Below are 14012 nucleotides of genomic sequence, written 5' to 3'. Positions count from 1 at the left end.
CACATGTGGTATATGAGTGTGTGATGTGTGTGTGTCATGTGTATATGGGTGTTGGGTACGTGCTGGGTGTGGTATGTGTGTGTGAGTGTGTGATTGGTTGTAACACATGTGTGTGCGCGTGTGTGTATGAATGTTGTGTGAGTGTGTGACGGGCTGTAATGCGTGTGTGCGTGTAGGTCTATGTGGCGTGTATGTGTGTGGACTCTACTTGCCTTAGTGGCGTATGATCTGTGTCCCCTGCAAGCAATGGGTGCTGACGCCTCATCTCTGGTTCCTCACTCAGTTTCCCTCCCTACTTGGGAGGCGAAAGGTGAAGGTGCTCACTCATTCAATCTAAACATTGTGTGTGAACGGATCTGCACGTTTCTGGGTGTGTGTGGGTGCCCGCGTGTTTGTACACGTACGATATGGCCCCATTCGGGAGACCTGGTTTTGCTCTTGACGTGGGCTTCAGAGCTGACGTGAGCCTCAGCACTAAGAACGCTGACTTCGCACATGACAGGTTGAGGAAGCTGAGTCCCCAAGATGGGTCCTGTGTCCCCGGGAGTGCAAACCAGCATGGGACCTCTGGTCCCCACTGCAGACTTAGCAAACACTTCCTAGGGTCCCCAGCGGACTACCTTCCCTGCTAAGCCACCCCACAATGTCTACCTACAAGGGCGCTTCTCCACCCAGGCTCAGCAGAGGCCCACATGGGGGCCTTTGAGGGACCTGAATCCCAGTCTTCATCCTGGAAATTAACTCAGAATTTCTGGCGGTGGAGGAGGGACCACGTGTCGGCATTTTTTAAAGCCCCCAAGCAGTTTCTTTCACCTGGGTTTTTTCAAAGTACAGCCTTTACACTGCATCGGAATCACCAGGGACACTTTGTTCAACATATTGCCTTCTGGCCCCCACCCCAGACCTAGAGAATCAGAAGTGCTGTGCGTTGTGTTCCAAAACTAGTGTCTAAAAATCCCCTGGTGATTCTAATGGGTTTGAGAACCACTGCTTTAGTGTGAATTTCAAATGTGTGTCCTTTGGAAATATATACACACATCCTTATGCATCACTGCAGTCCCCACCTAGTAACACCCCCCCCCCACCCCCACTGAGGCCTGGAGGCAAAAGTCCACATTCTCCCTCTGTAGCTCCTGCTAATGAACGCCCATGCATCCTCTGCGAACCCCTTGCCAGATGCACTTAATCATTTCCAGGTGCATTTCTGAAATGCATCCTGAGTTTCACCCAGTACCTGCAGGCCTCACCTCTGCCAGCTCTCACTGCAGGGCCCTCCCCTACGTTCCTGCTAACCTAGGGAGCCAGGATTCTGAGTTCCTAGTTGGGGTCTCCTGTCACAAGTCCGGCTGCTATCCCCTCAGCTCCAGAACCTGCTTCTGCTCCAACCGGCCACCGGACTGCTGGGTCAGCCCAGAAGTGCCTGTCCATAGCGTCTGTCCTACTGAGGGTTCCCTGACCTCTGATGAGGTGTCCAAATAGCATGGCTGGAGTGAATCTGACTCCAGAAAGTGGGAAAATGGTGCCCGAGGCCATTTATGCCTTTAGCTCAAAGGGGATACTCTTCCTGCTAGATCCACGTCGTTGGTCTAGCCAGAGACAATTGGGACTTTTCAATTTAGAGACATACATTCCCAATTCGGCCTCCCTTCCCATCTCTGACGTGTCCAGGGGTGACCTTTAGCATCTTGCACGAGTGAATGGGGAGCCCATAGCCACCATTTTGAAGATGCAGACAATAGTTCCGCCAAGGTTCCGGCATGATTTCTGGAGATGATGTGGAGTCCCCTGCTCAAAGAATCCTTCTCCCCGCCTCTAGAGTGTTGTTACCTCCAAGTGCCCTATGCCTAGAGATTGGGAGTCAGAGCATCCGCTGAGACAGACACAGTAAAATGTCTTGGGGATACACCACCCACCAATGAGTTGCCGTTGCTTTTTATATCCGTGTGGCTTACCAACAAACAGAGGAATGGGTGGGGGCCGCTGAGTTTCCTGGGAGAAATGACCGTGGCTATGGACAGGGTGCTATTGTGAAGAAGTTAACGGACTGCCACGATGCCGTTTCTTCCAGAGAGCTTTTTGATTCCAAAGTCTAGAAGAGACCCTGGATTGCTAACAAATTCTTGGAATACGTTGAAATCCACATCTGTTTATCCTCCTCCCTTCCTCTATCCCCCAATGCGGGCAGGTCCAAGTTGTATGTTACGGTATCTTTTTCCGTGGTGGAAAGAACAAAGAAGTTGGGTGTTGAATTTAAATAAATATTTAATTCATGAAAATGATCTTATATGTTTTAAAACACTCTTTAAAGCTATTTTTATTCTCTAGAAAGCGCTTATTATAGGTAAATTACACATTTTACTACCGGAGCATTAGGTTTGCCATTAGTACAAATTTAAGGCACTACAAAGACCAGTAGATAATGTTAATTTCAAATACAGAAACTAAATATATTTTGTACCTTTTTTATTACTCATTTTCTTTTAAGTTTTATTGACTGCTTTTTATCTTAACTATATGTCTTTACATGCTGCAATCATAATGCACTGTAATGGTATTAATATTTTATAGAATCGGTATTTATAGTTCTTTATTTAGAAACAATGCAGTAGGTCTGCAGATATCTGAGCTCGTCTGGAATGGTGCCCTCCAAATAATGATAAATTACTTGTGCAGTATGCCATTTGCTAATTATATCCATGATTTACTGCAGAGCAAGACTTAAATCATTCATTTCGGTCTTGCGTAACAGTGCCATAAAATTTTTAGGTTTAAAAATGGTTTCCATGTGTATAATTTAAACAAATTTTAGAGCTATTGTATACACAAAATATTGCAACCACCCATTTGTTACATACTTTGTCTTTTTAAACTTCTACTTTTAATGATCACTGTGGTTGAAATTATTATGCTTAATTTTCATAATCATAGCTTTTAAATCTACAGCCGTTTTCACATGTTAGATAAAGAAAAAGATAGCTAATTGTGTGTAGATAGTATGTCATTCCTGAATAGTCCCAAATGGTACAAAATCATTAAAAAAGCTTAAGAGTACGAATTATTCTTCTATTAAAAAACAGTTGCTCTCTAACTAATTATTAGTTTGAGCTGCTTTGTTTCCAAGAACAAATGTTGATCCTTCTAGCCTTGTTCAGCACACCAAAATGAGATAAACGCTTTTTTTCCTTTCTCCTTCTACCGAAATCTTGCAGGTGAGAAGCCCTACAAATGCCCCCACTGTGATTATGCCGGCACCCAGTCAGCATCCTTAAAATACCACTTAGAACGACACCACCGGGAGCGGCAGAACGGAGCCGGGCCACTGTCTGGACAGCCCCCAAACCAAGACCACAGGGACGAGCTGCCCAACAAAGCTGCTTTGTTTATCAGGCCAGACATCCTGAGGGGGGCCTTTAAGGGTCTCCCCGGAATCGACTTCAGAGGTGGCCCTGCCTCTCAGCAGTGGACAGCGGGAGTGCTCTCGTCCGCAGATCACTCGGGGCAGGCCACCGGCATGACTTCCGAGGCTCCTTCGGACACCCTGAAAGGTGCCGACCTTCCTTCCAAAAGCACCCACTTCTCCGAAATCGGAAGAGCTTATCAAAGTATCGTGAACAACGGCGTGAATTTCCACGGGTCCTTGCAAGCTTTCATGGACAGCTTTGTCCTAAGCTCCTTGAAGAAGGAGAAGGACACGAAGGACAAAGCCCTGTCTGACCCCCCGTCCATGAAAGTGCACGGGCCGGATGGTGGTGAGGACAAGGCGGGCGGTAAGGCGGTCGCGAGGAAGTCGGAGAAATCTCAGTACGAGCCCCTAGACTTGTCGGTGCGGCCGGACGCCGCCTCGCTCCCAGGCTCGTCGGTGACCGTGCAAGACAGCATCGCGTGGCATGGCTGCTTGTTTTGTGCTTTCACGACATCGTCTATGGAGCTGATGGCTCTTCATCTGCAGGCCAACCACCTGGGCAAAGCGAAACGCAAAGATAACGCCGTCGGGGTGACCCTCAATTGCAAAGACCAAGCCCGGGAGGCCGGTAAGGTGGCCCTGCTGCCCTCGGTACAATCAAACAAAGAGCTGGCGCTTTCCAGTGTGATCGGGCCTCTAGAGTCTGCTTCCGAGAAGACGGCCCAAGGGCCGGTCAAGGAGACTCTGGGGGAGCAGAAGAGCGGCACGTGGCCCGGCCTGGTGGACCCCGCGTTTTGTAACTTCCCATCAGACTTCTACAAGCAGTTTGGCGTGTACCCGGGCATGGTCGGCTCGGGGGCCTCCAGTTCCTGCCCCAACAAGGAGCCCGATGGGAAGGCCCACTCGGAAGATGACGCCCCGATCCTGATCCCCGAAACCGCAAACAAGAATACTACCGACGACCTCTCCGACATTGCCTCCTCGGAGGACATGGACTCCTCCAAGGGAGAGAACAACGACGAGGAGGATATCGAGACGGAGCCGGAGATGATGAGCAAGCCACAGTCCGCCCTCGGCAAGGACAGCGCCGGCGACGGTGGGGATGGCCTGCCGCCCACAGGCGCCCCTCAGCCCGTCCAGGGACTCGTGTCACCGTTGCCCCAGGCGCCCGAGAAGCAGTGGCACGGCCCGGGCCTTCTTCCAGCCCAGGACCCCTCGGCGGGCCTGCCCAAGCCGGAGCGGGGGCCCCCGGGCCTGGAGAAGCCGATGAACATGCTGTCGGTCCTCAGGGCCTACAGTTCTGATGGCTTAGCAGCCTTTAACGGCCTGGCAAGTAGCACAGCAAATTCTGGATGTATCAAGAGGCCAGACTTGTGTGGTAAGTTTTAGAATCGTCTTCCTTCAGTTCATTTCCCAAAACATCAGTGCTGAATTGTGCATTTTTAAAAAATGAGGTAGACTCCTCCGTGAGCACATGTGTGAACTAACCGCCCCGACAATGCTGTATATGCAGTGTAGACAATCACGAGAGTCCGTTTCATTTCGAAGGTTTAGAACTCACGCTTTTGTGTCCCGGTTTGCACCCCAGTGATCGGAGATGCCCGTCCAGAAGGCGTGGAGGGGGGGGTGGTGGGGTCTCCCCGTGCGAACTGCTCCTGTTTTTAATCTGTAACTTGAGGGGGAACATATTTTTAAGAACGGAAACACAGACAACAAGACATGGTAACTTGCAAACCCTTCAGTATTTTCAACTTCTGCGTAAGATGGCTGAAGACAGTTCCTTCCTTACTGCTTTGCTAAGCCAGACCTGCTTTCGTAAACTTTTCTTTACATTGACTTAGAGGCTACTAAAACTCGTATCACACTAACCACAATGTAGAAATAAAGTGATCCTCTCTCCACCCAGGGCGATTGTTTTGGGGTGTTTGTGACTCCTCTGTAGACATTCTGAACGGCAGTGACTTGTGACCTGGGCCTTCCATTATTGCCTTCTGTCCCTTTGTATCTTCACCTGTCTGTCTGATGTTCTAACAAGCAATGTACGTTGTGAAATCCCTGGTTAGCAGTGTTGTGATCCTGTGTATCTTGGACTTATGCCTGCCTGATCTTGTTAGCAAATTGGCACTTCTTTACCTCCTGAAAGAATATGGTTACCCCCAAGTAATTCCAGGTCTTAAAGACGTAATAATAAATTTGGAGCCTAGAATTGGATCAAATGAATGTCAGGGTGGGCAGGGAGGATCAAAGACATTCTCCTGGCACCCAGATATTCCTCGCTGAAAGCCTCTCTCTGAATAGGAGCTCAGTGTATTGTATCTAGTCCCATGTAGCCTTGCCAGAGACAAATGATTGTGGTACCTTTCCACGTTTAATCTGTGAATGGATTTCTGTGACTCTACTGCACCTGTTGAAAAGAGGAAAGGAGAGAAGGAAGAAAAGGGAGGGAGGAAGGAAGGAAGGAAGGAAGGGAGGAAGGGAGGAAAGATGGATAATGGAAGGGGTTATTTCTCAACCTCCCAATTCTGATGTTGCTTTGAGCACACAGCAGAATTCAGGAAGCTGGACTGGGTGCACAATTTAAATTGATATATTTCTTTTACCCTCTCCTTCCCTAATTCACCGAGAACTGGATCAAGCAGTCAGAAATATTTTTTTGAATTGTCAAAAATCACTAAATGGATTTCTGACAGTTCAAAACAATATTGACGGTTCCTGGCGCTGAATGATTCACAAGGCCCCATTAACCAGTACCCCCCGATCTATTTTTATCCACATATAATTCATTGCGTGTGAAGCTGTTAAAAACAATATTTAAAAGAAGGAGAAAGGGGTTTTATGTCAGTCCAATTTTTTTTTCTTTTTTTCTGGGGGAGCGATGTTTAAGTCTTCTTTTTTTTTTTTTTCATTGTTGTTTTAAGTTTGTGACTTTTCTTCCTTTATTGTTGTTTGGTATTTTTTTCTTTAAGTCTATTTTCAGCTCTTTCAAATACCTATGTAGGACCGTAGTTCCTGCCAGGAATCCATGCATCAGAAAAGATCAAAACCTGGCATGTTCATAAGCTCATTCTTCTTGAAATGAGCTCGTATTACCCCTATTAATTTTCCCGTCTTCCTATCAATGCTGAAGGAAGGCTGCCTGCCTTGGAGGAGCTCGCCCACTGGTGTCCTGCACAGTGAGGGTGGAGGGGAGGCAGCGTCAGTGGGCCTGGTGTCTCATGAGCCCTTGTCCTCTAAATGGAGCACTTCTCACCTCCTCCCAAACAGCAGCCCACAGCACTCCCCTGACAGCTCCAGGGTATGTGCAAAACACTTTGCTTAGTTCACTTTCAGCCCTTGCGCCACAGATCCTGGGGTCTAAGTTGTGGCTCCTCTCTCAAAACGGGAACGGAGACCCTCGGGCCAGCCAGGCAAGAAAACAACAGACATCCTGGTTGCCTCTCCAGGTCAGGGTCTGGGTCTTAGCTCTACCCTGCACTCATGGTAAGATGCCAGAATGAACTCTGGCCACAAACTGCCTATTTTTAGAGAGCACAGGTTCTGCATTTCCTTGGGCCTCATTTCTTCTGTGTCCTCTCACTCGAGCTTGGAAGCAGCCGGGAAGGCCCTCCCTGGGCCCTTGTGTTTGCTTGGGGTGGGCCGGAGGCACTGTCCCTTTTCCTCCAGGTGGGGCCTGCCCCTGCCCTGTCTTCACTCCCCACTCCCATCTCTGGCCCTCCATAATCAAAATCTTCTTATTTTGATTTATTTTCTTACTGGCTGCTATGTGTCCCAGAGCCCAGGGGGTTGGGGATGGGGGGCCGAGGTAGGCATATTCATCCTTTCTACCAGTTGGTATCTGGGAGGAAAACTGGAGCCTCGCTGGTTACAGAATGGGCATTTGGGGGCATCTCTCTCACGGTCCAGCTCACTGTCTCTCTAGTATTGCAAGGAGCACAAATGATGGTTGAAAACTTCCAACCCTTATTGGCTTGACTTTGCAAGAGTGGAAATGATATTGGCATCAGGAAATCAAATATTCCTGACGTTTCTTCCCTCTTCTCTGCTCCACTCAAAGTGGATATGGATTTCCAAATGGGACCACCAGCTTGATATCTGGTTTCCTCAAGAAGCTGGGCTTTGCCAAACCAAAGAATTATTCTGGTATTCCTCATCTCAGGAGAGTTTGGGGTCTGACGGTTGTCTAGTTAGTAAACCCAATTCCCCACTTCGATGCCCCCAGAAACAGGCTTGTAGGAGGAGCTAATGTCCGTCTGTGTCTATTCTCATGGGATGTGAAAGTGTTTGAAGAAGCATCAGTCAAAATCTTGTTCAGATCACACAGACTCCCCACGGAGCTCAGCAGCAACTCTGACACATGCTGGCGAGTTGGAGGCGGTGGCATCTAACCCTAAAGTCTGTGGGCGACTCTCATGCTGTAGGCTGTACTTCTAAGTGCTTCCCTATCTCTGCATGCCTGCTTCCTAACTGCTCAAACTCTGGTCTTCCATTGCGTGGCTTCACGGACCTAGGTTCCTGGCCAGTGAGCACTGCCCGTGCCTGGCCAGTGCACTTCTGTCTCGGGTTCAGAAGAGAGAGATGAGGAGGGGGGCCAACCCAGCCCATTGGGTAGGAGACTCCTGTAGCACGTGCCATGGTTGAGAGCCTGTGCCTGAAATTTCTAAAGGTCCTTCCATAGAGAATAGAGCATTTGCCTGTCAAAGCTCTATTACAGAAGATCCCGAGAAGGAGCCATCTTGGATTAAGCTGGAGGATATGGACTGTTGGCTCTAGAGTAGGTCAGATCCCACTATGGACCTGATTTCGTTGGGTGAAATCCCACTCCAATTAAAGCTTCCATTTCTTGAGGTGTCTTTCAGACTCCAGGCATAGCCCACATTTCTTTATTCTGCTGAAGAAACATGGCGTACAGGGTCATTCAGGGTCATTAGAGAACCTGGATGTGCCCTGGAGTTTGTTGGAATGGATTTGACCTTGGTCCTGCAATGGGACAGGAGCCACATGAGTATTTAATTAGGGAGTAAGGGCAGGCCGGAGCCGTGCTCACATCCACTGATAGGACAAGGTTGGGCAATCCCCTTGTCCAGGCTGAAACACTTGGATGAACTGTTGAGTCAGCCAGCAGCGCGAAGGTCAGACAGCATGGACGGCATGGGCTTCTGTGTGCCCCAGACGGCACAAAGGCCGGTCTGCACAGCACCTGCAGGGCTGGCTGCATGGCAGGGTTACAGAGCACATTGAACCCCAGTTTGTAGATTTGGAAAGCAACCCACAGATCACCCTTACTCTTTGCCTTTCAAACCTGAGACAGATGGCTGGAGGTCATCGTGTGTTGAGTCCGGCAAGCAGGGTTTGCTCGGTGGCTTTTGGTGAGCCCAGAGGCAAGGCTGATGGGCAGCATTAAAGGGAAAGGCAGCAAGAAGGACGACACACTTTGTCCCCCGAAGCTCTGGAGTTACCACCACGCAGGGAAGCGAGGCTGAACGAGGAGACTCCACCAGCGTGTCTGTCATGGGCATGAGGCCTTGCACAGTGGCTTCTGGACAGAGGCACCCACCAGGCCCCAGGAGAAGCTATTGGGAAGGCAGGGTCATTAGCAACAGAGGCCCCAGTAGTCCTAACTTGTTATTCTCAGGTTGTAGGGGAACTGGTTTCCTAACCCAAATTATGCTTGAGACCGAAGGTTCCCTGGGCTCCCGCAGCAGTGAGAGAATCGGGACCCCTCCTTAAAAAAAGAACGCAGGGTCCATCGAAACCTCTTCCCATCATCCATGCTAACATGTGTGATGAAATGAACTAGGACATCTGAGCTGAACGCTGTTAAAATGGGACTTCCGTCCTCCACAAACCTCGCTGATTTCCAGTGTCGGCAGTCTGAAAATATTCACTACTTACCAGCTACACAGTCTAAAGCAGCGGTTGGCTGCTACTTTCTTAAGGGGCCCGAGAGGAAATACATTAGGATTGCAGGCAGTGTGGTCTCTGTCACGCCCACCCCACCATGCCCTGCAGTGCAGGAGGAGGAGCCACAAATGATCATTAAACAACTAGGTGTAAGGAAGAAGGTGCTGCTGTGTCGTCCCTAGAGAAGACACACAGGAACCCGTCTGCTGTTGCCTCGAGGGCCAGTGAGATGATGCAGGGAAGGCCCAGGTTAGTGCCTGCGGGGCTCCACCTACTGCCACTCGAGACAAAGCCAGAGACACCAGAGACTTTCCTGAGAGAGAGAGGCTTTGTAGACCCCGATGGCCTGGTGTACCTGTTCCCAGAAGGTCACGTCTCTGCCTATGCACAGAGACTTGCAGGAGAAGACTCCTCTGTGCCTCATGGAGGTCCCAGAGTCTCCCCGGTCATGGCCAGTGTAGGCAGAGGAGGAAGGGACAGGAGCTTGGCTCTGAAGGGAGCTTGCTCCATGGAAGCTTCAGTTCCCTCAGTGATGGGCAGAAATGGAAGGATGAAACAAGACGATGGATGTAGAAGAGGTTGGATAAATGGTTCTCAATCGAGTTGGTATTTTATAGCGGAAGTGAATGTCTACGTGGGGCTGTCGTGACAGAGTGGTGCCAACGTCCAGATGACTTTTGGCTGCAGTCTCCCTTTGCCATGAAGCAAATACAAATCTCACTTCCCATCAAGGTTTAAGAGATACGTTTTGCTTCCTCACGTCTGCCACGACAGGTCATGGATAGCAAGGAGATTCTCCTGGTGACCTTGTGATGCCTGTTGCAGTGGCCCCACCCTTTCAATTTCTACCCAATTATCTTCCTTCCTGTGAGACGGCAGGTGCTTGGCATAGGGAGTAGGTCCCTCCTCCTCAGCGTTTGACCAAACTTTGGCTAAAGTCTGTGGTCAGAGATTTCCAAGGGGGCTTGGCTGGAGTGTGTGGAAACACCGTGAGAGCTCCCCATGTGTGTGTATGCGTGCATGCACATGCATGTGTGTGAAGACACCCAAGCATAGGCAACAGGTGCACGGCCCAGGGTTTTTGGTCTTATGGATGATTCTAAGATTGAAGGGGTGGCCTAGCAGCCAGCAGTTTCCTATAAAGGAAGGAGGTTAAAATTAGGCAAATGGCACAGGAAGAGAACCACAAAATCGAAATCCGCCAAGCGTATAGGAGCCCATGTTCAGCCAACACCAAGAAGGGCCGTTAGCCTAGAAGATCCTGGGCATCTCCACTGTAGGGCCTTGTTGTCTCTGAAGCTGCCATGCTTTATTTAAAGCCAGATGAGCAATCATTCCTCCTTCTTCTCTTCTTTATGAGCTGATTCTAAAATGGATTGGCTTGCAGAGACTGTCGATAAAGCACAACTTTACACTTGCTTTCTCTGCCTGATTTTATCATTTACGGATTGGTCGTTGGCTTCCAGAGTCCAGCCTGCTCCCAGGAACAGTGTGTGTCCAGGGGCTGATGTTAGACCCCAGTAGGGAGGACCATTTGGCTTGTGCTGAAGTCCAAGGGCACATCCTTCTTAAGTTAGTGCAGAGCAGTACTCCATGCTGCCCACTCTGCTCCTGCTGGCTGCCCCCACACCAGCCACAGAACCTGTCCCTCAGATTCTGGCGGGACACAGGGGAGGTGCTGTCCCCTGGGATCTCCTGCAGAAACCGGCACCCACGGATGGGCTCTCCCCTTCCCTCGTCCAAAGCCTCACTGTGTGCACTGTCTTGACGAAAAGGCAGCCTCTTTGGATGGCAGCCTCTGCAAACTCTCTGGGCATTCTCTTCCTCCTCCCCCCCCCCCCTCTTTGTAGATTAAATGGGAATGCCACTGACGTGATGTCGTTTGCACTGCAGGATGACAGAACTGTTGTGTGAATACCATTGTATTTGCCAAATGGTCCACTCGTCATTTCAGAACAAACAAATGGATGGTGTCTGTAAGTCGGCAAACACTGGTGACATTTAGCCTTGTTTATGTTCCTTTCCTTTTGCTGCATATTTTTGGCTCCAAAAGCTACTGTCTGAATCAACAGTGCCTCCGAAGCAGGAGAAAAGTCTGGTAGCTTTCACCTTGGTTTCTGTGTGCGTATTCTTTTTCGATTGCTCGATACCTACTGCCCAGGACCCAGCCTAGGGTGAGAGAAGACAGCAACCGAGCTCTTGGTTCAAAAATAATAATAACAATAATACACACACACAGACTCAGGCACACGCGTACACATCTTTTTCTCCCCAGTAATGACTTAAGACTGGGAGGGAGGAAGAGAAAGCTGAGGGAAGAGAGCGCTGTCAGACGAGACACCCACATCCCTGGGGACGTGCAGACTCTCCAAGCCCGCCCGCTGGCCATTGCCGTGTGATACGGCAACAGCGTGACCCCCTCGCTGTCTTGCGCTGAGTGCAGGTGTCCTGAGCTTAAGCTTGGCTTCTCCCTCCTTCCGCTGCTGACTCGGAGTGATGCTTGGCAATGACAGCCACGTAGATACAGGCCACATCTTAGCTATTGAAGGAATCAGGTTCTTTTCTTTTTTATATTCAGATGTTGTGTGCAAAGCCCAGGTTTCAAATAAGTAGTAATTATCTCCTATTACTTAGCGCTGATCAACAGCACCTCTACGCCTAATTGCCAACCTGCTCTAATCACGTAGCCTATTCTTGCTTTAGCCAGAGACGGAAGGACCAAATTTTATAAATATTGCTTTATTGTCATTCCTCCATTAAACAATTAGGGAGCGTGGCCCTGTCCTTGCTTTTGAATGCCTCTAGCCTACGTGGTTTCTGGATTGTTTAATGAATCTGCACATTTTCTTGCAGGTAAGTGACACCCCCCGTTCTAGTCGGTCTAGCTGGACTTGCCCTTGTCTGTTCGTGCTCCTCGGTGGCTATCTGCAGCTTGTTAATTGTGTAAAGTCAAGAGAAGAATGTATACACATATGTGTGTTGAACAAATAATTACTATTGGCACAGGTATGTGTATACACACGACACATCAACCCCACCACAGTATATATAGCAGAGAATCAGAGAGGTTAAAAATATTGCCCCATATGTTCCACTATTAGTCATGGATCGCGAAGGCTTAGTAACTTGAACGAGAGAAAATTCCCTCCGAGTCGTGAATCCTGAGTGACAAATGCTGGTGGATTGGAGGTCCCTTCACCTGTGAAAAATCTGACTGGGGGCCGGGGGCGGGGGCGGGGGTGGGGGGGCTCCGCTACGCCAGCTCGCCGAGCTTCCAGGGGCGGGCCCTGAGGGTCTCGTTGGCATTCCTGCTTGTGTCTGATTGTCCTGTATTTTGTAACACTTTAGAAGACTCCAGAAAAGTGCAGTAATTCTCTTTCTCCATAGTATTTAAGCAGTGCTATTGCTAGTTGAATATTGTGTCAGGTTGTCCTATTAACCGGGAACAGACGACAGTAAAATCCCAGGGTACAGGCACGTTGGCATCCATAACTTCAAAAATGGTGACTGAAGCAAAAAATGTGTAAAACTTGTGCTGGGTTATCGTGTGCTTTGGACTAGAGTATTGTTGAAGTAATTAGAAGATTATATTAAGGTGTTCCTGGTAATGAAGGCATGTAAGTTATAATAATTGTAGCTTTCTGAATAAGTGTCAAACTATATCTTTAAGTGTGCTGTATGCTGACTTACAAGTTAGGTCATTTATGAATGGAATGTAAAACAATACTAAAAATGCTTCAATAACTTATCTTGGTATTGCTAATAAAAAAAAAGCTGTGAAACATTAGTGCAGTTTTGAGTCATTATGTTAATTCATTCCACAACACGCCCCCTTCCCCCTCCCCCCCGCACCCCCACCCCGTGACATCCTCCCTTGTCGGAAGCGTCCACAGGGCATTCAGGGAATTCTAGTTTGCTGCTCCGCTGGGATGTTGGCTGGGCAACTGGTTGCTTCCCACCCACCCCCTCCGGCCCCGGCTCACCTTTAGGCGGGCCCCACTAGTAACCACTCCCGAACGGGCAAATGCAAAGGCACCTGCAGTGGGTGAGGTGACGTGGTGGTGGGTGGGTGACCGCCGGGTGACACGTGCGGATGTCTCTGTACAAGTGACTCTGGGCACCGGGACCCCCCAGGCCTGCTCACAGGCCCCGCGCGCAGGGACACTGAGGCACGCAGCGCGCAGGCTGCTGTCCCCCAGCCCAGGTGGGGAAGAGACTGCTCACACCCAGCCTCCCTCCAGCGAACCCCCACTTGTGCTTTGAATCCCGTAAAGTGTAATTTAAAAAAAAAAATTGTTTTTAACGTTTATTTATTTTCGAGAGATGGAGAGAGACAGAGTGTGAGCGGGGGAAGAACAGAGGGAGAGGGAGACACAGAATCTGAAGCAGGCTCCAGGCTCTGAGTTGTCAGCACAGAGCCCGATGCAGGGGCTTGAACCCACAAACCGTGAGATCATGTCGCTTAACCGACTGAGCCACCCAGGTGCCCCCCCCCCGCCCCCGTGAAGTGTAGTTTTAAATGGAAAGGCGCTGGGAATTGTTGGAGTTGGAATATTTTTGTCCGCGGAGATTTTTGGGTTGTGCCTATATTTGCTGTCACAGGCTTTTGCCTGCCTGGTGCCCCACTCCATATCATGGTGGTGGGGCGGGGGTGGGGGGGTTGCACAGGAGGGAAGGAGTTTGCTTCCTGTTTTTGTTGCTTAGATTT

General features: G+C 49.5%; 1 protein-coding gene across 16 annotated transcripts in view; it reads left to right on the top strand.

Moving 5' to 3' along the window:
* Window positions 1-14012, top strand: part of ZNF536 (zinc finger protein 536) — a 438831-nt gene that overhangs the window by 285377 nt on the left and 139442 nt on the right. For 10 of the 16 annotated variants that reach the window (XM_045442586.1, XM_045442585.1, XM_045442583.1 and 7 more), the window contains one exon: window positions 3210-4781. In XM_045442586.1, coding sequence (XP_045298542.1) covers window positions 3210-4781 — 1572 coding nt within the window. Of the gene's footprint in view, window positions 1-3209; window positions 13092-14012 lie in introns of those variants that run through there. The other 6 variants (XM_045442592.1, XM_045442596.1, XM_045442597.1 and 3 more) reach the window with 2 other exon arrangements.

Source organism: Leopardus geoffroyi, chromosome E2 (assembly GCF_018350155.1).
Source record: "Leopardus geoffroyi isolate Oge1 chromosome E2, O.geoffroyi_Oge1_pat1.0, whole genome shotgun sequence".
Lineage (NCBI taxonomy): Eukaryota > Metazoa > Chordata > Mammalia > Carnivora > Felidae > Leopardus > Leopardus geoffroyi.
Note: the sequence above shows the minus strand (reverse complement) of the source record. Positions and strands in the feature narration are given on the sequence as shown.